Source organism: Dipodomys merriami, unplaced genomic scaffold, assembly GCF_024711535.1.
Source record: "Dipodomys merriami isolate MVZ:Mamm:240054 unplaced genomic scaffold, mDipMer1.0.p SCAF_11, whole genome shotgun sequence".
NCBI lineage: Eukaryota > Metazoa > Chordata > Mammalia > Rodentia > Heteromyidae > Dipodomys > Dipodomys merriami.
In genome coordinates, this window is record NW_027202382.1 from 47,317,878 (window position 1) to 47,342,137 (window position 24,260).

Here is a 24,260-nt window from a genome sequence, read left to right on the forward strand (position 1 = left end):
AAAGCTCCATAGGCCACAGGGACAAATGAGGGGTGTGAGTAGGTGTGCACCAAGTTAAAATCATTTGGACGGGAAGACTGGGGCTTTAACGTGCAGCGGCCTGTCTGTCCTTAGAGAAGGAAGAGACCTGGTCCGCACACCTCTTCTCCACGCACATCCTGTACTTATGCATGGACTGCTGCCCAGGGAGCTGAGAGAGAGATTAAATCCTGTGGCGCGCAGCAAACCCAGTTAGTGTGGGACGGTGGGGACGGTGCGTGGATAGTGCTCTGGAGCTCTGGGCCCTGCTTAACAAGGTTGTGGGCCTTCTCGCCGGCGGAAACACGACTGCGAACAACTCGACATCTCCCTTGGACTCCGTCTGGCAAGCTCTGCTCTGCCCGTGCTGGTGACGGGGCCTCGCTCTCGCTCACACTCCTCCCAAGTGTAAGCGGCTTGCAGGACCCCTGGGAAGAGGCCGGGCCCTCCGCCTCCCTAGGACCCGCTGCTGCCAGGGGCTGAAGGGAGTCCTCCTGTCCTCACAGATGGCCAGTACTGGGTACCTGCCTCGTCACAGGCAGACAAGGGGGGTCCCGGCTGTGAATTACTCTCACCGGCTCGGCCACACCGTCCAGGGCCCTAGTGTCTACATGCCCGATTAGAAGGACCAGGCCATGTCAGGGTGACAGGCTGAGCCTCCAAAGAACTCACTAGAAAGGGCCAAGCCACCTTCTCCAACCCACTCAAGACACCCCAGAAGATCCCAGGCCACGTAAATTCCTCTCACCTTGACTCCACGAGGGCCTGGGTAGCCTATGGGGCCCTGAGGGCCAGGAGGACCCTAGAAGCAGAGAAAAAGACCATTAGCCTGGGCAGCCCATCAGCCCCACCAAGAGCCCCTGGGTAACTCCCCCACACAGCTGCCAAAGGAAGGGGGCAGCAGGCAGAGCTCTGCAGGATAAGGGGCCTAGAGGGCCGGAGCTGCCATTAGAGAGATGCATCCCAGCCCCGCCGGTGGCTCAGGCCCATATCCTAGCTAAGCAGAGGCTGAGAACCGAGGATAGACGCTTGAAGTCGGTGAGCCTCTTATCCCCAATAAACCCCCCAAAAGCTGGAAGTGGAGCTGTGGCTCAAGAAGCAGAGCACTAGCCTTGATCAAAAAAGCTCAGGGAAGGAAGGGAGGAAGGAAGGGAGGGAGGGAGGAAGGGAGGGAGGGAAGGAGGGAGGGAGGGAGGGAGGGAGGGAGGGAGGGAGGGAGAGGAAAAGAGGAAGGGAAAGAAAGAAGGGAGGGAGGAAGGAAGGAAGAAAGAAGGGAGGGAGGGAGGGAGGGAGGGAAGAGAGGGAGGGGGGAAGGAGGGAAGGAAGGGAGGGAGGGAGAGGGAGAGAGGGAGAGGGAGAGAGGGTGAGGGAGAGAGAGAGAGATGCATCCCAGCCTAGGGGCCTTGGGATGAAGACAGCATCCAGCTGGGAGGAGACAAGGGCCCCTTGTCCAGGGAACTGGACAGTCCAAAGGCCAGGCCAAGAAGGGGTGAGAGCTCATGGGACAGGGCGTCTACCCCCACCCCACCCAGGGAGCCGTGCAGCAGCTGGCTGCTGGGGACAGGGGACAGGGAGTCCCCACCTGTCCTCCTTTCTCTCCTGGAGGGCCTTCTTTGCCAGGGTGTCCCTGTCACAAAAGAAAGGACATTTGTTAGCCAGAAAGCAGCCTCTGAAGATCCCCTCCACCACAGCATTTGTAAAAGGTGACAGTAATAGCCAACCCCCCCCGGGTCCCCCCTCCCAGGAGAACAGGAGAGCCAGTGGGCCACCCAGCACACTGGGGCTCTCTCGCAGCTCGAGACCTTGGTAGCTTCCTCTACAAACTGGGAGCACGAAGCAAGGCCTGGCCCTGGTCAGGTGACAGTGCCATCCGAGCAGATGCTGGGGCATGCGTGCTGCCACATCAGAGCCCATCCGCCCTCCAGGGCTGAGTCCACAGACCACAGACATGGGACAACGATGACAAGGGCACTGCTCAAGGTCATCTAGCCAAATGGACCCTCTGAACCATGGACTGGGACAGACTGCAAGCAACAGCCCCCAGGACGCACAAGCAAGCAAGCACCTCACCATCTGCCAAACACAGCGCCTGACTGCTGGGGAAACAGCACAGGCAGAGAGGGTCTCCCGTCACCTGACAGAGGAACCTAGTACCCCAGTCTTCATTCAAGAACCTCAGCTACACCCAGAGGCTCCCAGAGGCATGTAGGCTGAGCAAAGGGGAGAGCCGGTCTGCGTCTCCATTCCCACCTGCCCAGCTGGGTCTGGACCCACTGCATTTGCAGGAACACAACACTCTCTGCTTTCTCTCAGGCCCAGGTTGGTCTTCAGGCTTAATTCCCGGGATTCATAACCCAAATGTAGATGCTAAGAGCAGCAAGACCCACAAGAGGCTGTCGTGGGGTGAGGAGGCTGGCACCGTGTCTGGATTTTATTTCTCTGCAGCCTTGGACAAGTCACTCTTCCTCTCCGGACCTACCCTTCCTCCAGTGTGACGACGACGCGTGTGCAATCTGGGGATCTGGAGCTCTCCGCCCCTAGACCCTGCAGTGCCTTCCAGAAACCATGTGTGCTCACAGACCCAGAGGCTCCCAGGGCCGAGCTGCACCCAGACAGCGCCCAGGGAGGACATTTTGCTCAGCTGGCTGGGAGGGTTCTCTGCAGGCCTTTAGCACAGCTCCTGGTTATGAAGGAACTGGCATGGATGGGCATCTGAGGCTGGTCTGGCCAGGCTCTGAGCAAGGGGCAGTACCACCCAGATGCAGGGGACTGGTGGCTTTCCCAGCCATGTATCAGGATCAGCAACCCCCACAGCGAGCCCAGACACACGCCACACCTGTGGTTATCAGTTACTCCCTCAGATGCGTCTTCATTTGACTGGGTTTTCAGGACCAGAGTCGGAACTCACATTTGCTCAGCTTGCTTGCTCAGCTGGTCTTCCACCACTTGAGCTTTGTCTCCAGCCCTGCATTTTGATGGTCATTTTGGAGATGGGAGTCTTATGGGCTTTTCTTCCCAGGCTGCTTTTGAACTATGATCCTCTAGATCTAGCCCCCTGCGTAGCTAGGATGGCAGGCGTGAGCCACCAACGCCCAGCAGATGTGTTTCAAATTCTATTTATTGGGGAGTGTCTACGTGGAGCAGGAGACCCCAAACTCACTTGCTAGCCACACACTCACAGAGCGTGGCTGAGAGGAAGCAGACGATGGAAGATTTTTCTGTGGGAAAGGCTAGCCTGTGCTCCTCTTCCTGCTCATTTGCATTTTTAATATTCTATAATAAGCATTCCTTCCACAATGGTAAGATAACAAAGCTTAAATTACTTGTATTTGATATTTTTCTGATTAAAAAAGTGATCTATGTTCATTGTAGACAATTAGGCCGGGGAAGAGGAAATTAAACTGCTTCGGGACCTCACCCCTCGGAGCGGCAGGAGGGCTAATTGTGTGACAAGCGCTTCCGATCCATTTTCCATGCTCACATGCGGGCCCAGCAAGCAGGGCGTAATATGTTTTAAATTTAATATTAAGACACGAGCATTTTCTCATATCACAGAATACTCACTGAAATTCTGTTTTTACTGACTCCATAATATTCCATCAACCTGTAATTCATTTACCTAACACTTCCCTGTTTGAATACTGCTGGCTACTTCACCAGTATTTCAGGGCTTGGCATCTGCTCGGAATTCCCTCCCACTCCCCTCTCTTCCCCCAGCTCTGACTTAAAAGTTTAGCTGCAAGGCGCCATCTTGGGTGAAGATGGTTTAAAATCAGCTCCCTCTCCGAGGGCAGAGGCAGCTCTTTATTTTCTGGGTCCCCATGCTTTGTCTTGCCCTTCCTTTTCTTTGCCCTGCCTTCCCTTCCCTACTGCTTTCAGTCCCTTCAGATGGACCCGCACAGCTATGGCCACCTTCACGTACATTTTAAAGCTTCATGGTTGGCTATTTAAAGACAGTCTACAGCGGCTCTTGGCACCACCAGCCCCACTCCACCACAGGACGTTTGAAAGGCACCCACCCTTCTCCAGGGACCTGACTCTGTAGAGGTTTCTGTGTGTGGAGGGGGATCCTGGGGCAGATCAAGCCAGGTGTGCCGAGCCCAGAGTGAGATGTTGGTGGGGAAGAAGAGGCCTCCTCCTCCCTGCAGGGCTGTCAGCCTGGCACACAGTCACGGGTGCTCCGGGCACTTTGTCTACTCCAAGTGAGAGAGGCAACGCCCAGGCCAGGCCCGTATGACACTGTGGAGATGACGCAGAGGCTGCCATCTCACTGACCTCCCTGGTTATTTAAAATAAAAATAAGGCAGAGGGGTGGGAGCTGAGCACTGGTGGCTCACACCTGTAATCCTAACCACTCCTGAGGCTGAGATCTGAGGATCTCAGTCCAAAGCCAGCCTAGGCAACAAAGCTCACAGACTCTTATCTGCAGTTAACCAGCAAAAAGTCAGAAGTAGGGATATGGATCAAATAGTAGAGCATTAGTCTTGAGCAAAAAAAGCTAAGGGACAGTGTCCAGGCCCTGAGTTCAAGCCCCAGGACTGACAAACACACATACACACAAAGTGTTATGTGATGAAAGTCAATAAATATGTCAGTTAAGCCTGGTTCTGGTGGCTCATGCCTGTAATCCTAGCTACTCAGAAGGCTAAGATCAGAGGATCACCGTTCAAAGCCAGCCTGGGCAGAAAAGTCCGTGAGACTCATCTCCAATTAACCACCAGAAAATCAAAGTGGCGCTGTGGCTCAAAGTGAGCTAACATTGAGCAAAAGAACTCAGGGACACGGGGCTGGGAAGGTGGCTCAGTGGTAGAGCACTTGCCTTGCATGCCTGAGGCCCTGGGTTCGATTCCTCAGCACCACATAAGCAAAAAGAAAAAAGCCGGAAGTGGAGCTGTGGCTCATGTGGTAGACCGCCAGCCTTGAGCTGAAGAGCTGAGGGACAGCACCCAGGCCCAGAGTTCAGGCCCCATGACCAGACACCCCACTCCAAAGAACTCAGGGACAGTGCCCAGGCAGGCCCTGATTTCAAACCCCACAAACAGAGGAGGGGGGGATGGGGAGAATGTAAATAAAGGGCAGAAACGATGCCTTGGGAAAGATGAATCATTTAGTTTCCAAACTCCTCCAAGGCCAGGCCCATGCATCCTCCCTCCAGTGCCTGCACAGGGGAGGCGTGGCACTCACGTCCTTGCTGTAGTACCTGTGCAGGTGAGGTACAGCGATTTGTCTGCTCAGAGCAAGGGAGGGAAACGTGGGGCTTGGAGCTAGACCAATGGCTCTCAGCCACAGAATGAGAGTTTGACAGCTGTGTGGTAAACAGTCACCAGCTAACCGCCAACACATTTAACTTCTTGTTTAGTTTTTAACGGTGTTATTAAAACAATAAAACACACTCACTGTCTTAAATAATTAATTCAGCTCATCTTGTTTTCTGAAATAGCCTCTTTCAGCAGCAAGTAAACACTCCCGCGAAATCCCAAACCCGTATCGCCATACAGCTGGAGGGTAGGTGTGCATATATCCACACGTGTGCGCACGCACCTGAGCTTATACACATGCAGACCCGAGAACATACGCGTGCACACACCTGAGCAGCTCCTTCCCACATACCCCTCCCTCTACTTGCAGCTTGGCCACAGACTGGTGTCACTATTTCCAGCCAGTCTCTGATCTGGCCCCACAGCTGTGTGCCCACACGACCCATGCACACCTGTTTCACGCCCTCCCCACTTAGCACGTGAACACTAAAAATACACTTCCTCTGCCAGGGAGGCGCACGAAGTCTGGGAGAAAGCCCAGCCCAGGTGGCAAGTCAACATATCCCAGCAAATAATCAACTCACTGGGTTATGGTGAGGGTCTGAGCACATCCACTCCCAGGACAGACAGAGCCCTAGGGATGGCCAAGCCACTTCCCAGACTCCATGGTCTCCATCACCAAAGGAAGCGGAGTCAATAACCTCCACCCGTCTAGGACCAGGGACCCAGACAGTGGTCTGGGAGAGCTGGAGAGGGCAGGGCTACTCACCGGAGGTCCGTCGGCACCGGGCATGCCTGGGAGGCCTGGTTTGCCCAAAGGACCCTAGTGCAAACAGAGTCAAGAGGGAATGATGGTCTCTCCTCTCCCTGCACTGGTCCCCACAATTGTCATGGACTCCAGGCCCGGCCCCACCCCAGGGACAGCCAGGCAGACTCCAATGTCCTCAGAGCCCCCAATATTGCTGCTGGTCCTGGCAGGTGCCTGGTGACACTGGCACACCCAGAACAAAAGAAAATCAGGAGCTGTGGGAGGCAAATGCTCCCTCCATGCTCCCTCCTACCCCTTCCCCAGGGCTTCTGGAGGTGAACTTAGGGTGGCTGAGTTTAACAAAACTAAACCACCACCACAAAACCAGATGCCTAGTTCAATGTTAATTTCAGATAAAGAAAACATTAGAGTCTGCCTTCTAAGCAACACCCCCCCATATACCTAACGCATGAATGAATGAATGAATGATGAAGTGACTGAATGGATGGCTGAATGCATCAACAAGTGACTGAATGAGTGAGTGAATGAATAAATGAGATCTCCCTCATGGCCAGCAGATCGAGTCTGGAGTGAACTGGGCGTAGGCTACGTGCGCCAGGCCGGCAGCAGCCAGTGCACCTCCCCGGCCTGGGCAGTAAGTGCAGCTTACACACGTAGCTCATGCCCACCTACCTTTTCTCCTGGAGGACCGATGGCACCCTGGGGCCCTGGCAAACCCTGGGGGAAGAAGGGCAGAGGAGGTGAGAATGACCCGGAACCTCTCCCCACCCCCTACCACCTTCCTGATGACGGGCTGCCTCATTACACACCACTCTAGGTTCTGTTCCCTCAGGGCAGCGACTTTGAGGGTGCAGAGCTCAGAGCCCTGGACGAGACACCCTGCTTCCCAGGCCTACTGCCCCTGGGTAGCCTTGCTCACGTCACTTACCTGGGCACCAGGATTGCCCTGCTGTCCTGGAGGGCCGGGCTCACCCTGGGGACCCTACAGGAAACAAAGTAAAGGCCCTGAAAGGGGTTCTGAGCGTGGGGTCCCCTGCTCTGGGGACCTCGTCCCCTGATCCCAGCTGCCCACCCCGGCCATCTGTGCTTCACTGCCAGATCTGGCGCTGATGGCTGCACCAGGGACCAGTGTGTGCTGACCGCCCAGAGGGCAGCAGAGACGGCAGAGGCAGCACCAGGCCCAGGCCCGTGGGGCCCCAACACTGATGCTCACAGCCACACCCGTCATCCACCCAGACAGGTGTGCACACAAAGCAGCTGGAGATGCTTCACACAGTGGAAAATTCCAGATTTCTTGTAATCTCCCAGAGCCGTGGAAACAGACGTATCTCCTAGTAGACATTTATGGCCAGCTCCTGGGCACAGGAAGTGATTCCCCCCCTCCTCCCGCGACTGACCAGTTTGGGGCCTCAAGCACAGTGCTGTGGCAGAGGGCTGCGGGCCAGCCTCGTGCCCCAGCCCCAGCTGACACAAAGCAGGGATGGGCCTCCCCAGCCCGTAGAGGTGTGTGCATGGGCTGTCCCCATGCAGCTAGGATTTGGGACCCCTGGACTCACCACGTTTCCTTTGGGACCTGGTTGGCCATCCATTCCCGTCACTCCCTGCAGGAGATTTTGAAAATAAAAGTCAGACGCTGAATGCAGAGGACTGAGAAAGCTCAGAAGGAAAATCCTGCTCAACACAAAGCTCAGGTACATTGTGTAATTCTCTGGGGCAAAAGGAAGGAGGTGATTTTTGATCCCTTCTCTGGGGTCCACTGATCAGACCCCAGAATCCCTCAGCTAGGGCAGGCTAAGCGGCCATGCCCAAAGCCCCGTAGGAAGGCTCTGAGTCTTACAAAGGTAGTCAGAAGGGTGGAGGAGCATGGCCGACAGTCAGTTCCACTAGGACAAAACCTTACACAACCCAAGGGGCTCTGCTTCCTTCTAGAACCTTCACAGAAGTTTCTGGAGGCTCTGTCAAGCACAATGGAGACCCAGCATTCTGGGACCATAGTATAACAGGAACAGCCAGAAAAGGGAGGCAGAAACACAGGAGGAAGCGCCACTGGACCAGACACCTTCACCCCTCCACCCCCACATCTGCCCTCCTGGATCGTGTGTGTGTGTGTGTGTGTGTGTGTGTGTGTGTGTGTGTGTGTGTGTGTGTGTGTGTGTGTGTGTGTGTGTGTGTGTGTGTGTGTGTGTGTGTGTGTGTGTGTGTGTGTGTGTGTGTGTGTGTGTACGCCAGTCCTGTGGTTTAAACTCAGGGCCTTGGCACTATCCCTGAACTTTTTTGCTCAAGGCTGGTGTTGTACCACTTGAGTCACAGCTCTACTTCCAGCTTTTTGGTGGTTAATTGGACATAGAGTCTCACAGACTTTTCTGCCTGGGTTGGCTTCAAACCTTGATCCTCAGACCTCAGCCGCCTGAATAGTTAGGAGCACAGGCGTGAGACACAGCACTCCTCCACACTGGCTTTTCTGTACATGAGGATTAAGGACCCACAGCCCTACCCACCCACAATAGGCTGGTGCATGCAGTGCTAGGTGTGGACACACTGTCTCCTGCCTGAGCCAGCAGAGGGTCTTGGGGGCTGTATGGGGACACACACGTGCCAGCAGGTGACAATACTTACTGGAGGTCCAGGTGGCCCCGGGGGCCCCTTTGGCCCAAGCAGACCTCGTGGCCCCTACAAAAGCCAAGAACAAGAAAAGGTCAGACTCCACGCATGCCAGTGCTGCCTGTGCCCTGACCCCAGCACATCCTGAGCCAGGTGACCTGGGCTCCCCAGGGAGCCTGAACTAAATACCCTCCCAGGAGTTCTTCCACCCATCCCTCCGTTCCACACTGGCACTGAGAATCACAGTTAGGGGTGACTGGAAATGATTGGGACACATACAGGACATGCAGGGCACTTCCAAGAAAGGGGGAGCTTTCTCGTGTGTCACCTGCTCAGGACAGATGAGCACAAGGGCTCCCCTGCGGGAAAGCTGAAGCAGGGTCTCCAACAAGAACCCAAGGGCCTGGTGAGACTCGGCCACAGAAAGGGCACAGAATTGGGGCACCCCTGCCACCTGGGGCTCTGTGCCAGGCTTCAAGGGGGGGGTGTGCACTGCCCTGCTGGATGGCTCCACCCCACCCAGCAGCCTGTCCCTGGGACTCATGGACCCAGAGGGCCTGGCAGAACCTTTGCATATCCAGCCGCAGAAAAACCCTTTCTATGTGCACTGCTCCTTCAGCGCCTCCTTCGTTACTTTAATACCTAGTCCTATAAATGTTTTTCAGAGGTAATAACCCAGAAGGCACTGCTTAGAGGAGTGTTAAGGAGAGTGGTGTGGGTAGTTCTTCCTGAGTGGCCAATCAGACATGGAGGATGTAATTTAGCCCCAAATGAATCGCACGCACACCGACCCCACACTGGCCTCTGTGCAGCAGCGTTTGCCTCTCTCTCATCCATTAACATTGCCAGATGCACACAGAACAGCTGCCCGACTTGGGTGAGGAGGAAAGAAGCCTTGGAGCAACCGTAGGTGGAGAGTAATTAATGTCCTTTTTTTTTTCTTTCAGGATAGATATTTGGGGCCTAAATATAAGCCCGAGCCCATGGCACGAAGCCAGAGGGGTCTGCTTTGGGAAAGTGCACTTGTCAGAACCTGGGGCAAACTCAGACTGATCTGGGCCTGCAACTACCCCCAGTGCCTGCCACAGCTGGTGTTTTCTCCCAGATGCTTGCATGCTGCACTTGGCTGCCCAGTGTGATCCCCTGAATGCCCACAGAGCTGTCCCCCTGGGTGTTCACTACAAGATCCCCTGGGAGTCTCCATGCTGCCCCTGGGACTCACCCCCCCAACCTCCAGAGACCCATTTCCTCCCACAAGGAAGGCTGGTTTGCACTCCCCGCAGTCACTGGCCCCCACTTTGCTTTCCCGGGGAAGTGCTAGGGTTTGTCTGCTCTTGGGGACAAGTCACTTGTAACCTGAGCTGGGTGTCAATGCCAGTGCTGCTCCAGAGGTAGCCTCCCTGTGGAGCCCTCCCACACTGGTGAGGACCAGAACTCTGCCCGCCCGCCCGCCCACCCAGGGACTTACCGGCTCCCCAGGCAGCCCCCTGGGCCCGACTTCTCCATCATCACCCTGTGCAGGAAAAAAAGATACAGGATTTTAGGGATAGGCTGTGAGGTCTGGACGCCCAGAGACCACGTCCATCAGCCACACAGCAGGATTCTTCAGCTGGCCCACAGCAGGATGCAGATTTTCTCAGCCTGTGCCAGGAGGAGGGGCTGCTGGGTGGCCCCGGGAAGCTGCCGGCTTACAGATGTCTCAGCTCCTCGGCCACAGCTGCAGTAAGGGGCAGGCAGGCAGGAAACCCACTCAATTCCAAGCCTTGCTTGGTCACCCTCAGGAGTGATAGAAACTGGGAAAGGAGGGCACAAGGAAGAAGCATGTGAGCCTCCGGGCAGCACCCTGGGAGCCCAGTGTCCGCCAGGGTCCCAAATAACCCATTACAGAGCCAGGAGAGCTTTGTCCTCCTACTCCACCCAGGAATGCTTCCTGCTTACAGGATGTCGCAGCTGTGGCTGCTGGCCAGCACCTGCTCTTCACCTCAAGCATGTGTGCACACACAGCCTGCCACATGCATGCTCACACATGAACATGTGCACCCTGCATGTATACACTACCCACAACTGCACGGCCATATACATACATGTGTGTGCACACATAGTACAGAGTGTGCACCGTATGCGTGTGTGCACATAACCTTGAACACACTCCTTCACACAAAGGGCAAATCCACATATACAAACAGCCATGCACACAAGTATACGCATGTGCACCAGCACACACGTATTTCCTGAGAATCAAACATGGGAATCTGTGGAGGGTCCATCTCTCCTTCCTGATCTCACAGCAGACTGGGCTGGGGCCTGCATAGAGGCTCCCTCAAAAGGTCGATGTGGAAGCTGGTGAGAAGAGAAAGGCCACTGGAGCCTGCTCCTTGGTTCCCTAAAACATCCCCAGTACCTAAAGAAAGTGATGGACACTGGTGACTCGCTGTAACCATAGCTGACACTCAGGAGGCTGAGATCTGAGAAGCTCAGTTTGAAGCCACTCTGGGTAGAAAAGTCCATGAGACTCTTATCTCCAATGAGCCAACAAAAAGCTGGAAGTGTAACTGTGGCTCAAGCAGTAAAACACCAGCCTTTCGTGAAAAAGTTAAGGCTAATGTCCTGGCCCGGAGTTCAAGCCACAAAATCAGCATGAAGCTCAAAAGGAAAGTGATGGATGTACAGAGAAAGGGGTGCAGAGATCCAGTCACCCCCATCTTATCCACAGCACCGCTGTGCTGTGCCCTGGAGGTGACCCTTGGCCTCCAGACCCCAGAGAGATGTGTGGCAGTCACTGAGACCTCTGGCTAAGCACCTCTCTCAGCCCTACCCCAAGCTCGAGTAACAGCTCAACTCCCATGCTCTCCTCATGTGCTGAGCTGCTTTGTCCTCCAGCTCCCAAGGTGGAAGATAATCACTTCCTATGTGCCTCCACCTCTCCACACCTCCCAGTATCCTCCCCATGATGCATCTCTCACAAGCACTGGTCTCCCCGTGGGATGCCAGGGCCTCTGAGGCCTCCTGTGCCCGTCAGAGAAGCCCCTTCACAGACCTGGCATCCTGAAAACCACTCCCGGCCGTCCTCTCCTCTCAGCAGGAGAGAGGAAGCAAGCAGTAAATGCTTTTATCTCCAAAGCCTGTGCTGCCTCCCAGAGTGAGGCCTGACTCAGTCCTCCTCCCTCCCCGCCAGCCCCAGCCTACAGAGGTCCCTGGGATACATACCCTTTCTCCATCATCTCCTGGAGGTCCTGGAGGACCGGAGGGGCCAGGGTCACCCTAGGAAGTCAATCAAGGTCAATGTTAGACATTCCTGAGCAGGCCAAACACAAGCTGTCCAAGCCCCCACCTCCCATTCTCTGACCTTGACCTTCTCAATATGGAGCTGGGGTGGGGGAAGGGCTAGTGGCTGGCCACAAACCCATCTGAATGGCCTAGGAGGAGTAGGGTCACATGACTGGGTGCTCAGAAGGCCAGGCTAGGTCTCACACATTCACACACACACACACACACACACACACACACACACACACACACACACACACGTCTGGCCACTCTGTATGAGACAGGGCATCCTCAATCCCCACCACTCCCCTGGGCTGAAAGCCCATTGGAGGGGGGCTGGTCCCCCTTGTGCAGGCCTGCAGCTTCAGGCCTGGCACACAGATGGTGCTCAACATGTACACACCGGTGAAAATGACAGGCATTCACCGGGGCTGCCTGGCAGCTGTGCATTCCAACTCTCTTTTGATTATCAGAAACGATCAACACAACAGCTTTTCATAAACCCCGGTGTCCCCGCCCTAAGGCACACAGAGCAGTAGTACTGCTCACTAGCACTAGTACTGCTCTGTGTGTGTGCCCCCGTGCGTGTGTCTGCGAAAGGGTGAGTACACACACGTGTGCCAGTGTGACCCAAATGTGACAAAGTCTAAAAAAGGCACCAAAAAGTCTGCTTAGGAGGAAACCCGGCAGGGAGAAAACATCTGATGAGCTGTGAGGACCCATCGCATCTGGCGCACCCCAAAACAGGGGAGAGGAGCCCCCGCAGCAGGCAGGCGGGCAGCACTGAGCACTGAGCCCCAGGCCTCCTTAACCGGAGCAGCCTCGAGATTGTCTCATCACCCCCAACTGCTGCTTTGACGTGCCCTGTGTCCTGGTTCGGCCGCTTCTTGGATTTCTCAAGAATATGACTGGCTCCCTTGGCCAGAAACTGGGTTACAGGAGGAGGGCACAGCACCCCCCTCGGCCAATTCAGCAGCCTCAAGGGACAGCTCACCAGGCTCGCTCCTGAGCAGGGGGTCAGAACTGGATTCTCCCTCAACACAAACCATCTCCGGGTTCCTTTCTCTAACCCATAAGGAATCCAAGGCCAGAGGGGGGCCTCCAGGGACAAGACCCTCCTGACCTCCCACGGAAATACTCACCCTGTGGCCTTTTTCTCCTGGCAACCCCGCCAGGCCGTCAAAGCCACGGTCACCCTGTAAGAACAGCAGAGGGCTCTGTCAGACAACACGCACGGTGCCATCCTTGTGCCTAGACCCCGAGACAGACTCATGAGACATCCTTCTGTCACCCTGTCCACCAAAGGTCTCAGGATCATCAGCTCAGGGCTGGGGGAAGGGCCGTTCACAGTCCATGCATGTTCTAGGGGATTCCACACTGGAGAAAGCTGATGTTACCCCAGGGACCTCTCCTAGGCCTGGGACCAGCCGCCCTGGGAGCTGGGAAGGAGGGCAGAGCGGCAGGGGGAGCAGGTGCAGACCAGGTCAAGGGGCAGGGGCATGAGCACGGAGCCACAGCACAGGGGGGGCACCAACGGGGGCAGGCCTTGCTCCGTCACAGCACATGCCTGCCCCTAGGTGACACCTACCAGACCCACAGTGCCTGGAGCCCTGACACCCCTGGACTGGGCGGGCAGACACCCACCGGGGGCCTCGAGGTCTCCGGGCTCCCGCGTACGTCTCCTGGCTCTGTGCACACCGCCAGGCAGCTCTCATGATGGGACTTCCCCCCTCCCCGCCCTCCCGTCACACAGCCCACTCGCAGGCTGCACCGGCAGCACAGTGCCTCAGAGCCCGGCATCAGGAGGGGCGGGAGCAGCTACCTTGGGACCTGTCTGTCCAGGCATGCCTCTGGCTCCATCACTCCCAGCACGACCCTGGAGGAGAAGAGACAAACTGTCGATAGGAAAGGACAGGTGGCTGGCCAGGACCTCCAAAAGTAGTGTCTACCAAACCAATTGGGACTTCCACCGCAGCAAGGCCTGCCACGGGCCACGCCCCACAGGGCCACGCCTCCAGTGGCCACGCCCCCACTGGGCCAGGCTGTGCAGGAGACCCGGACCCACAGGCCTGGGGTGGGCCACGCAGCCACTCAACTGAAAACGCGTGGTGGGTGTTGCCTCTGCCATCTGGGGAGGGTGACACACTGTGCCAGACCCGCCCAGGCGTCCAGCCAGTTCATGACTCAGGTGGCACACGGCTGACATTCCAATGTGGCACTGCTCTGTGCCACCACACAGAAAGGAAACCACAGAGCAGCCACCCACATGGAGGGAAGAGGAAGGGACGCCTGCTCAGTCCATCCGACTGTGGAAGACAGGTCCTATTCAGACCACCCCACCAGCCACTTCACAGCCACGGATGCAGCCAAGGACGAGCCCAGGATACCCACCCACCAGGCACGGACAGAGGACAGCATGGAGAACTCCAGACCCTGGAGCAGACAGGGAGAACCCACCAGGACTCGGCCAAACCTCCGCTCCCTCACAAGGCTCAATGGCCGGCTCTTTCCTCTTCCTGTGGGCCCTTATCAAATGGGTCCATTGTCTGAGGACTCATGGCCAGGCAGAGAAAACATCTGGACAGTGGCAGCTTTGAATATCCACACGCAACAGGCAGTGGAGGCAGAGCCAGAGATGAGAGACGAGAAAGAAGAGAGGGACCCAAAAGAGCCGCAAGGAGCTAGGCTACACACACACACACATACACACACACGTACACATGCATACATGCACATACATGCACATGCACATTCACATACACACATACACAAGAACATGCACACTCATACACATACACACACGTATATGCACACTCACATACACACACATACACATGCACACCCACAGAGTTCTAGGGAAGGGCAACAGGAAGGAGAGCCGCAAACCAGGGACAAAAACTTCTCAGGAGAGCACAGGGCAGGATGCCAGTACTGAGGCCAGCAGATGCATGGCCGACCAGGAGCTTCCCCTAAAACACCCAGGGGAAGCTCATCAGAAAAGCTCTTGGATTTTGCAGCATGATATCACTCAAAGCTAGATGTCTGCACCCCCACGGGGCCACGCCCCTCACAGGCTGAGCTAGCTCATATCTCCAGAGGTCGCTGGAGCCACTCAGCGGTGGCCACCAGCACAGAGCCCCTGTCCCGCCCCTCTCCCGCCACCCCGGCAGGGCCATCTCTTTGGGAGCACGCCGACTGCCTCCAAAGGAGGTGTGTGGGTTCCCAGGCCGTTTCACTGTGACCTGGTCCCCTGCCTCCCCTCCTCAGTTTCTGCGCAGCCCTGTCTGGTAACCCTCCAGGGATATCTGACAGCAAGCATCTGCACAGACACAAGAAGATCTCACAAGATAAAGTGATCTCCAGTAGGATCAAAGGTAACTTCCCAGTTGTCTACAGAGCACTACAGACGTGGAGTGAGTGACCCCGGGCATCGCGCCCAGCCCTCTCCTCGTGCCTGCGCAGATCTTCACACTTGCTCCTGGACGGGCTGTGAGAGGAAGTGTGGCCTCGCTGGTCCTTTTCACTTCCTACCCACAGTTCCCTTCCTGGTCAGGCCTGTGATTACCAAGGATCCCCTGTCTGCCCTGAAGACTCAGCAATCAGGGCAGCCTGACACAGCAGAGCTCCACGCACTGCCCCATTCCCTGTGGCAGGAACCCCCCCGGGTGATGAGCAGGAGGGGTTCCGCAGGACCCCCGGCTCCCCTGGAGGACACTGTGCTGTGGGGACACCCCACGTCTGTGGCCCTGAGGAAGCAAGCTTGCTCTGTCCAGGAACAAAACCCCAGGAGATGAGGAGAATGGTGCATGGTGGGAAGGTATGAGCAGGTGCCTAGATAATTCTCCCAAACTGGGGCCATTGCTGGAGCCACGAGGCACCCCAAAGACACCAGTCCCGCCAACCCTGTTGTCTGCACAGATCCTATCGCCTGGAAAATGACTCTCATTTGGTGTGGATCAATGATTGTTCAGTGCTGAGGCTCTCTGTCCTGGGACACTGCACGTCCATCCTGAGAAGCAGCTCAGACACAGCCTTGGAGGCTGGGTGCCCTTCAGACAGAGGGACACGACCTCGCTTCCGCCGAGGTGGCACCGGGAGTCACCGAGCGGGACAAGCCCATCCCAGGGCTCCACCAGAGACGGTGCTGCGTCCCCGCTCACGAGCACCGAGACCCAAACACTCACCCGTCTTCCGGGCTTCCCTGCTGGGCCAGGCGGACCTTGCACACCTCGGGGACCCTGTTGCGGATTCAGAGGACAAAGCGTCAGTGGCATGTCCAGCTAGGAGCAGAGCTTGGTCCCTGTGCTGGTCGTCACAGTCCTGGCTGACAGACACCCGCCCTGTGTGAGGGTGGGACTCCCCCTCTTTTCCCCCACCATGGCCACCCTGTCTGGTGAGAGGGCCAGGCCCCACCATGGCCACAGCAGTCAGCTATTTCTGATCCTGTTGCACCAAGCGGCAATCCCCACTGGTTTCCTTGAAGACACGCAGAATTTGGGCCCCCGCCACCCCAGCCTTCCTCACCACCAGTAACCTCCCCAGAGCAAAGACGGGGCCCCCACCTACCTGAGGCCCCATGTCTCCGGGCTCACCCTTCAAACCTCCACTCCCAGGAGGACCCTAGGGAGACAGCTCTGGATTAGTGTGCGCTCAGAGAAGGACAGTGGGCAGGTGACCGTGGAAGGGCTGGTGGAGCAGGCCGGGCCTGGCCACAGACTGGCTCCTGGTTTCCAAGTGACCAGAGGGGAGAACAGTAATACCCAGGAGGCAGAGACCAGACCTCAGATCTCCTCCTGGGGTTGAGTAAGTCCTAAGAGGTGGGACTGGTCCTCGAGAGCCGTGAAGGCACAGAGAGGCTTCGCTCTGTGGGAGGCCAGCCCATGGGGGGACTGAGTCCAGAGACAGGGCTGCTCGGAAGAGGGAAACCCCACTTGGGAACCCATTCACGAGGCACAGCTGGTGCTGGTGCTGGTGTAGGCGCAGGTGTGGCGGGGACACCCCGCAGGCCCCATCCCTCCAGTGAGCCACCTTCACCCACGTGCCAAGAGTCCTGGGATGCAGAGGTGAGGGGCAGCTACAGAGTATAGATGCGGCAGAGTGTGGGGGAGGGGGTCTCCCCGCCCTCCAGGACCCTCCCACTCATGACAGGGCCGGGGGCTGCTTCCCAGGAGCCTCCAGACACCCCCGTGGCCTTGAGCCACAATCCCCCCCATCCCCACATAAAAGGCTGGAACAGCACCAAGAGACCACGGTCCCAGCTGGCTGGCTGGGAACAGAGACAACGGACAGCGAACATGCCAACCACTCACCATGGGGCCGGGTCTCCCTGTGAGCCCCATCGGGCCTGCTGGTCCTCTCAGCGCCAACTGCAAGGGAAGGGGAAACACGCTAAGACAAGGCCAAGGGCAGTGCATCCCGGCTTGCTCCAGACAGAGGTCTGACTCGACCTGCAGGGCACACTGGCTCCCCCACAAGAAGCAGGGGAGGGGAAGAGGGAGCGGAGGTACCCACTTTCTCCAGTGGACAGAGACCTTCCCATCCCCCCCTTCTTCCCCATCCTTTTCTACATCATCCTCCCTATCCTCCTCCCTGTCCTCCTCCCCATCCTCCTCTCTGGTCCTATGCCCAGCCCCTTTTCCCTTGGACTAATGAGAAACGCAGCATCCCCCACCGGCTGGGGCCGGGAGACTACAATTTCCACACTGACTGTGGCTGAGTCACAAAACAGATATTTCCCACGGAAGGCCCGTCAAGTGCAGAGGCCTTTGGTGAGCAGGGAATCCACGCTGCCCGGAGCAATCCATCCTGCACTGTGGCGTCAACATCACCCTCCCCAAGAATGGCTCAGTGGCACAACTGTGAGCACACTGCAACACACACACACACCAGCCATCACACTCTTGGAAGATTCTTTCACATTACAAAATCATCTTCTAAGCACATCGTCCGCTCCGCTTCCATTAGAATACAGGTGGATTAACAGGCCAGGCAGGAGCAAGTCAATCAGGGAACGGGCTTGTCAGGCACTGTACCCCATCATTTGTGCAATTTGTTCCACAGCAACTACTCAATACTTAAACCGGGCTGTAATTATCTGTGTGCTTGCTGGCTATTAACATCAGGGCTGCACTACAGCCGCATAAATACATCGCAAACGAGGGGCTATCGAGACATCTCCTCGCACAGTCCAGTGTGGGGCTCCCCAGGCCACCCACCCTGCAGGAGGGGCAGCTTCATCCTTACCCCAGGGCCTTTGAAAGACACAGGTCACTAAGGAGCTCATTCCCTGCAGAGGCAAACCCTCCTCTATGGCCCACTTCCCAGGACCCGGGCCAAGGGCTCCCTCTGAGAGCCACCGCCTCACACCCCAGTGCCCCCTTCTCCATCCCTGGATCCCCATAGGGTGGGCATTTGCCCATCCAGTGGGTGAGACAGTCTGGCAGGGCCCAGAGGCCTCTCGATGCTCAGTGTGCATGTGGAACCCCTGAGGAATCATCCCCCAAATGGCCCAAGCTCCCCTAGTGGACGCTGAGCCTGACAGGCAGGCACGGGGGGTCGGCACACTTACCCTGGCCTGCTGGAGGATGGCCTGGGCCTGTGACTCCTGAGCAGAAACCATGGGGCCCTTGGAGCCCGCATCGCCGCCTCCTCCAAACCGGAACTGCGGGAGCAAGAAGAGCGGTCACCCGGGGCCTCAGGTCAGCCACAGCTGCAGACCCCCCAACACACGGCTCTGCTCCCCAGTGGAAGCTGCCCTGTAAATGCCACCTGTGGGGACAACCTGGAGCCCTCTGGTCCACAATGCCCTGCAGGCCTCTGTACTTGTCTCCCCGAAAGCACACAGCCCCCGGATACTGCACAGAACAGCCAGGCACACACATGGCTGTGTCCAGCAGTCTGGGAAGGGCACCCTGACCCCTCCCAGGGCCACGGCATGAATGACGGGCATCCTGGGGCTTCAGTGAGGACGAGGCCCCGTCGGGGACGGCGAATCTGAGGGCTACACCCTCGCGCCCCAGACAGGAAAATGTGGATCTAGGTGTCCTGAGGACACACTGCTCAGGTTTAAATACCAGTACTAGAGGAAGACAGAATTCTCAATCCAGAGAGTTCTGGAATAAGCCAGCACCGCTGCAAACAGTGACATGCCAGGGTAGAGTTACGTGGCTTCTGAAGCAGCCCTGCCCACAAGTGCCTCTGATTTCCCGGGATCCAGTGACCCCAGCAGCAGCCCCTGCCCCAGGGGTGACCCACCCCAGGGAAGAGGTCCTGAGTTTTCCCATGAGGCTGAACTCAAGAGGCCCCTGCCTCCCAAGCTGAGGAATATTCCAGAACACCTGCCCCTCCCAAGACCCAGCGTCCACCCTACCCTCCCAGGGCCCAACCCTCCATGTCCCTTTGGTGGGACCCTCACCGGCAGCATGAGCATGGTCCCAGGAGGGCCAGGCAGGCCATCAGCCCCGGGAAGACCCGGACGTCCTGGGGGACCCTGCAGGCGAGGAGAGAACACAGCTCAGCATGGAGCTAGGCCTCATGACAACACCACCACCCACCCAGGAAATAGGCCGAGAAGCACAGAGAAAGGCAGGATCTCCTGGCAAGGAATGTACCAGAAAGCCCAGAGAAAGGAGAGGCGGGAAAGTGAATTGAGGATCAGGAAGGGCTGAAGGGGATGGCGGAGGGTCTGAGTGGATTCCCAAGGCACGTGGAGAGGAAAGGGGAGATCAGAAAGGGGAGACTGTGTCCAGCTGGAGCCTGGAGGGGGAAGGGGCTGGGGCTGGGGACCGGGACAGGGCAAAGGCCCCACGGGGCTCCCATGCTTGCACCCCTTTGGACTTTGGATGAAACAGGACCTGAGACCCCCAGGCTCCCAGGCCCAATTCTGACGGAGGCCATCAGTGAGGTCCATCCTCCACCCCACCAGCCCCGCGTGGGGTTCAGGGCTGCGAGAGGGCAGGCGGGGCACACTCCCGTGCAGAGGCAGAGCAGGGGTGGCGGGGAGGGCAGGGCACAGCAACTGCAAACCAATTTGGTCAGGGGCCTGGGGCTGGCCAAACACCCTCAGCCGCCGCCCTCTCTGGTGATCCTGGCCAGACTGGGCATCACAGGAGAGCAGAACCACTAGGGGGCTTTATCTCCCCTGCCAACCCCGCCCATCACTCGGCTTTCTGGCCAGCACAAGCCGGCTCCTGTGGGCTGAGGCAGGAGGTGTGTTCGGCCCGGAAACGGTCTGACTCCCTGTGAGAATATCCCCGTCCACCTCAGTCTGGCCTCACAGTGGACACAGCCACATCTGCCAGCCACAGCTCCTCGGGGCGGCGATCCCTCAGCTCAACCAGAGGCTCCAAGCGGGAATCAGGAGGTAGGCTCCTGAATGGCAGCCCGGAGCTCTGCGTCCCCAGGGGCCCTGCGGAGCTATGAGAAGGGCGTGGAACAGCCTGAAAGTGAAGCGTGGCTGCCTTGCTGTGGCAGCTACCGTTTGTGACACACACCCACGCGGTACTATACAGGAAGTGGCCACGGAGAGGCCTTCCTCCCCGAGGAAGTGACCAGGGCCGAAGTCCCATAGGTACCCAGAGAAAGGGCTGAAAACACGCATGCACATGTACACACATATGCACATACATATGCACACACACACACGTACTACCTGCACACCTGCGGCTCCACAGTGTGGCTTGTTAAGCTAACGGGATTGTCCTCAGAGAGCGTTGTGCCACTGGCTCTTGGTTGGCACCCTGGAGCGCAGCCTGTGGGGGGGGGCGGGGAGGGGGAGCCTCCCCCGCCCCCATTCTCGTCATTGCCTATGTGAGTTTAACTCATCCTGAGCCGACACATATGCACATGGACACATGGTGCAGTCTGCTGAGTCCCAGACTCAGAGGAGGGGTGTCAGGTGAGCGCCCAGCTTCCCAGGTATGAGGCCTTCCTGTAGGCCCCGCTGCACGTCCCCAGGGACAGCAATGCTCTTCGATGTCCCCTGCAGCTCCGTGTTGCCGCTGTGCAGAACGAGGCCTCTATAAAAAGTGCACATTCCCAGCTGGGCACCCGTGGCTCATGCCTGTCATCCTAGCTAATCGGAAGGCTGAGATCTGAGGACTGCAGTTCAAAGCCAGACCAGGCAGCAAAGTCCATGAGACTCTGGCCTCTAATAAAATCCAAAAGCGGAGCTGTGGCTCAGTGGTAGAGCAAAAAGAAGCTCAAGGGCCACACCAAGGCCTTGAGTTCAAGCCCCACAACCAGCATTAAAAAAAAACAACAACACAAAAAAACAAATCCCCAAGTTCCCTTTCTCAGAACCTGGGATTGTGACCTTACTGGGTTGAAGTGGACAATGTCTCTTTTTAGATATAATTTAAGTAGCTTGAAGGGAGCTCATCCTGGGTTAAGATAAACCCCCAGTCTAGATACAAGAATGTAGAAGAGAGGAGACAGGAAGACGAACACAGAGACACAGGGGAGAGAAGCAGAGACACAGCCACACAGTCACCTCCATGGAAGCCCAAGGCATTGGCACCCCGTAGAAGCTGGGGCCACACAGGAAGCGACCTGGACATCACAGGTCCAGCTCTGGCCTCTGGAACTCAGAGAGAATGAATTTCTGTATTTTAAGCACCAAGGTTATAGTGATTCGAGCAGAGGTCCCGAAAAATGGGTCCAGCCTTGGTTCCCTCAGTGAGCATTTCCTGAGCCCCTTCCGAGCCCTAGACTCTCCCTCCCACCCCCAGCTCCTTCCCAAAGGTCCATGGTGTGAAGTTGGGCCACCACAGGAGGCTTTCGGCCGCACCGCCAGCCAGGACCAGCAGCCAGGAGGTCCACAGGCAGGTCTCCACCTGCAGACAGCCAAGAACAAAACCCTCCGAAGCCCCTGCAGACCTGGACATGTGAGGATCACATATGATGTGCTCGGCCATTTCCACCTGCTAACATGCAGAACATGCCACACAACCAACTGGCAGTGCCCGTGGCCCTGGTCCTGACCTGGAAGGTTCACTGTTTCTCTGCTCTAGATACAGTAGGAGTTCTCTCTCTTCTACCGTGTCTCACCACAGATCATTGAGTTTCCTCCCTTCCTCCTTCCTTTCCTTTTCCTTGTGATACTGGGGTTTAAGCTCCAGCACCTGCACTTGCTAGAAAGGAGTTTTAACACTTGAACCATGCCTCCAACCCCCTTTTGCTTTTAGTTAATTATCAGGTGGAGTCTTCAGGTTGGGTCCAAGGTCAGTTTTTACATCCCATTTAACGGCCTTCTGCTTATCTGTAATTATAAGCATGAAATGTGGCCTCGTTTTTGTTTTGTTTTTTCTTGTTTTGCCTGGTCTGGTCTTAAACCATAACTCTTCAGATATTCACCTCCTGAGTAGCTGGGATTACATGTGTGAGCTACCACACTCTGTGGGGTTTCTTTATATACCAAATTTGCACATTCAAATGGACTCTGATGTATACACAGGAGAAGTTTACCTGTTCTGAAAGAGCACCCAAAGCCTGGACATGTCCCCCAGTGACCTCGAGGGACAGTTCTGATGATGAACGTGATGGAGACTAGCCCGCTAGGAAAGGTGACAGAGAAACCCAGTCTCGCTGCAGGTTCTACATGCTGGGACAAACCAAGATCATGTGCATGTATGTGCATGTATTATGTGTGTGTGCGTGTGGTGTGTCTTTATACCCACGTGTGAGTTCACGTGAGGGTATGTCACCCTGGGGGCACGGCCCACATATCACAGGAGGCTGGGAGATGAAGCCACATGCCTCTGTGTGCAAACCCTACAGTGCTGGGCATCAGCCCCACACACAGACTTGTCTTCCATCAGGGGACAGCGATCTGGCCTGCGTCTGCACCCCTGCTAGACACAAGCCAGCAGACCAGGGACTGTGATGGCACACACACAGTGGTGTGGGTGCCCTAGCTGGTACCCACAAGGCACCTGCTAACCACACATTCTAGCATGGACAGTGCTAACTGCTCCTGCTTAGGGCGTGGCTTAACCAGTTTTGAGGGTACCAAGGCCTTGCATTTGTTAGGCGAGCATTTGAGCCAACCTTTACAGCGTTGGCTATTTGGAGATAGGGCCTTGCTGTTGAGGCCAGCCTGCCCATGATCGTCCCGTTTGCCTTCCCTGACAGTGCACATCACGGTGCCCAGCCACTAAACAGGACAGGGTCTTGGGAACTTCTATTGCCCTGGCTGGCCTCAAACTGCAATCCCTTGATCTCCATCTCCCAAGTACCAGGATTATACCCAAAGCCTGGCACCCAGCCACCTACAAGTATTTTTAATGCAAAAAAAAAAAAAAAGAATGTGCTCAAAACAAATCAAATAGGAAATCCTAGTCCTAGAAACAAATGAGAAGGACTGACCCTTGTTAATGTGCTCTTGCCCAGGTTGGACACCTGCTGGGCAGGGCAAGGCAGGACAGCCAGGCCCCTTCTGCCCTGGAGGGGTCCTGGGCAGGTGCAGACTTGGTCTGAGGGCACTCAGTGCATCCCAGTACTCACAAAGAGAGGTGGCTGGTGCCCAGTGTGAAGAGACTGGGACACAAGCCTTCCTTCTGCTGTGGCCTGGCAGGATGAAAACCGCCATTTTAAACCCGGAGCTTTCCAGCGGCGAATCCAGACTCCACAGAGGCTGCATTCCCACCTGCTCCCAGACCCATGAAAACAGATCAGCTTTAACCAAAACAAACAAATATGCTGCAAATGGAAAATCAGTGCAAAGAGTCCCTGGGGAGCCTGGGCAGCAGAGCCAGCCGGTGCCGGAGCAAGCTCTAGGAGTCAATTAAGTGGGAAGTGAGAGTGTGGAGTTCCGAGGGAAGGCTTCAACTCTCCAGCACGCTGAGCTGTGGGCGGATCTTGGCATCATATCCAGGGAAGTGCAATCCAATCTACACAGTAGCAGACTCATCCCTGGGGCTGCCTCAAAACATGAGAGCACAGACTCCAGATGCCCACAGGCCCAGAGACTCCAAAAGCCAAACGGCCTTGCCTCCTGTGCGTCCTTCCACAGAGCAAGCCCCAGCCACGAGGACCAACGCAAGGGAGAATCTGCCTGCCCGGCCCTGTCTTCCCCACTGCTCTCAGAAGGCACCCAGCCACAGAGAGCAGAGCCCCCAGTGCCAAGCGAGGGTCCACCCCAGCACTCCCCGACCTGCCCAGCAGATTATCAGCCCACAGTGCACCACAAAGGCTGGTGCTGAGCCGGGTTCTGTGGCTCCTGTAACACCAGCCACTTTGGATGCAGAGATCGGGGGGTTACAATTGGAGGTTGGCAATAGCACGCGCACGCGCACACACACACACACACACACACACACACACACACACACACACACACACACGGCAAA

At 56.7% G+C, this 24,260-nt stretch overlaps 1 protein-coding gene across 3 annotated transcripts in view; it reads right to left on the bottom strand.

Annotated features, from left to right (window-relative positions):
- Col5a1 (collagen type V alpha 1 chain) overlaps positions 1-24,260 on the bottom strand; it is a 141,898-nt gene that overhangs the window by 56,393 nt on the left and 61,245 nt on the right. For all 3 annotated transcript variants that reach the window (XM_070014973.1, XM_070014972.1, XM_070014974.1), the window contains 16 exons: positions 19,328-19,402; positions 18,482-18,574; positions 17,223-17,279; positions 16,480-16,533; positions 16,098-16,151; positions 13,736-13,789; positions 13,056-13,109; positions 11,854-11,907; positions 10,115-10,159; positions 8,662-8,715; positions 7,602-7,646; positions 6,974-7,027; positions 6,718-6,762; positions 6,046-6,099; positions 1,601-1,645; positions 767-820 (listed from right to left, as the gene is read on the bottom strand). In XM_070014973.1, coding sequence (XP_069871074.1) covers positions 767-820; positions 1,601-1,645; positions 6,046-6,099; positions 6,718-6,762; positions 6,974-7,027; positions 7,602-7,646; positions 8,662-8,715; positions 10,115-10,159; positions 11,854-11,907; positions 13,056-13,109; positions 13,736-13,789; positions 16,098-16,151; positions 16,480-16,533; positions 17,223-17,279; positions 18,482-18,574; positions 19,328-19,402 — 891 coding nt within the window. The remainder of the gene's footprint in view (positions 1-766; positions 821-1,600; positions 1,646-6,045; positions 6,100-6,717; positions 6,763-6,973; positions 7,028-7,601; positions 7,647-8,661; positions 8,716-10,114; positions 10,160-11,853; positions 11,908-13,055; positions 13,110-13,735; positions 13,790-16,097; positions 16,152-16,479; positions 16,534-17,222; positions 17,280-18,481; positions 18,575-19,327; positions 19,403-24,260) is intronic.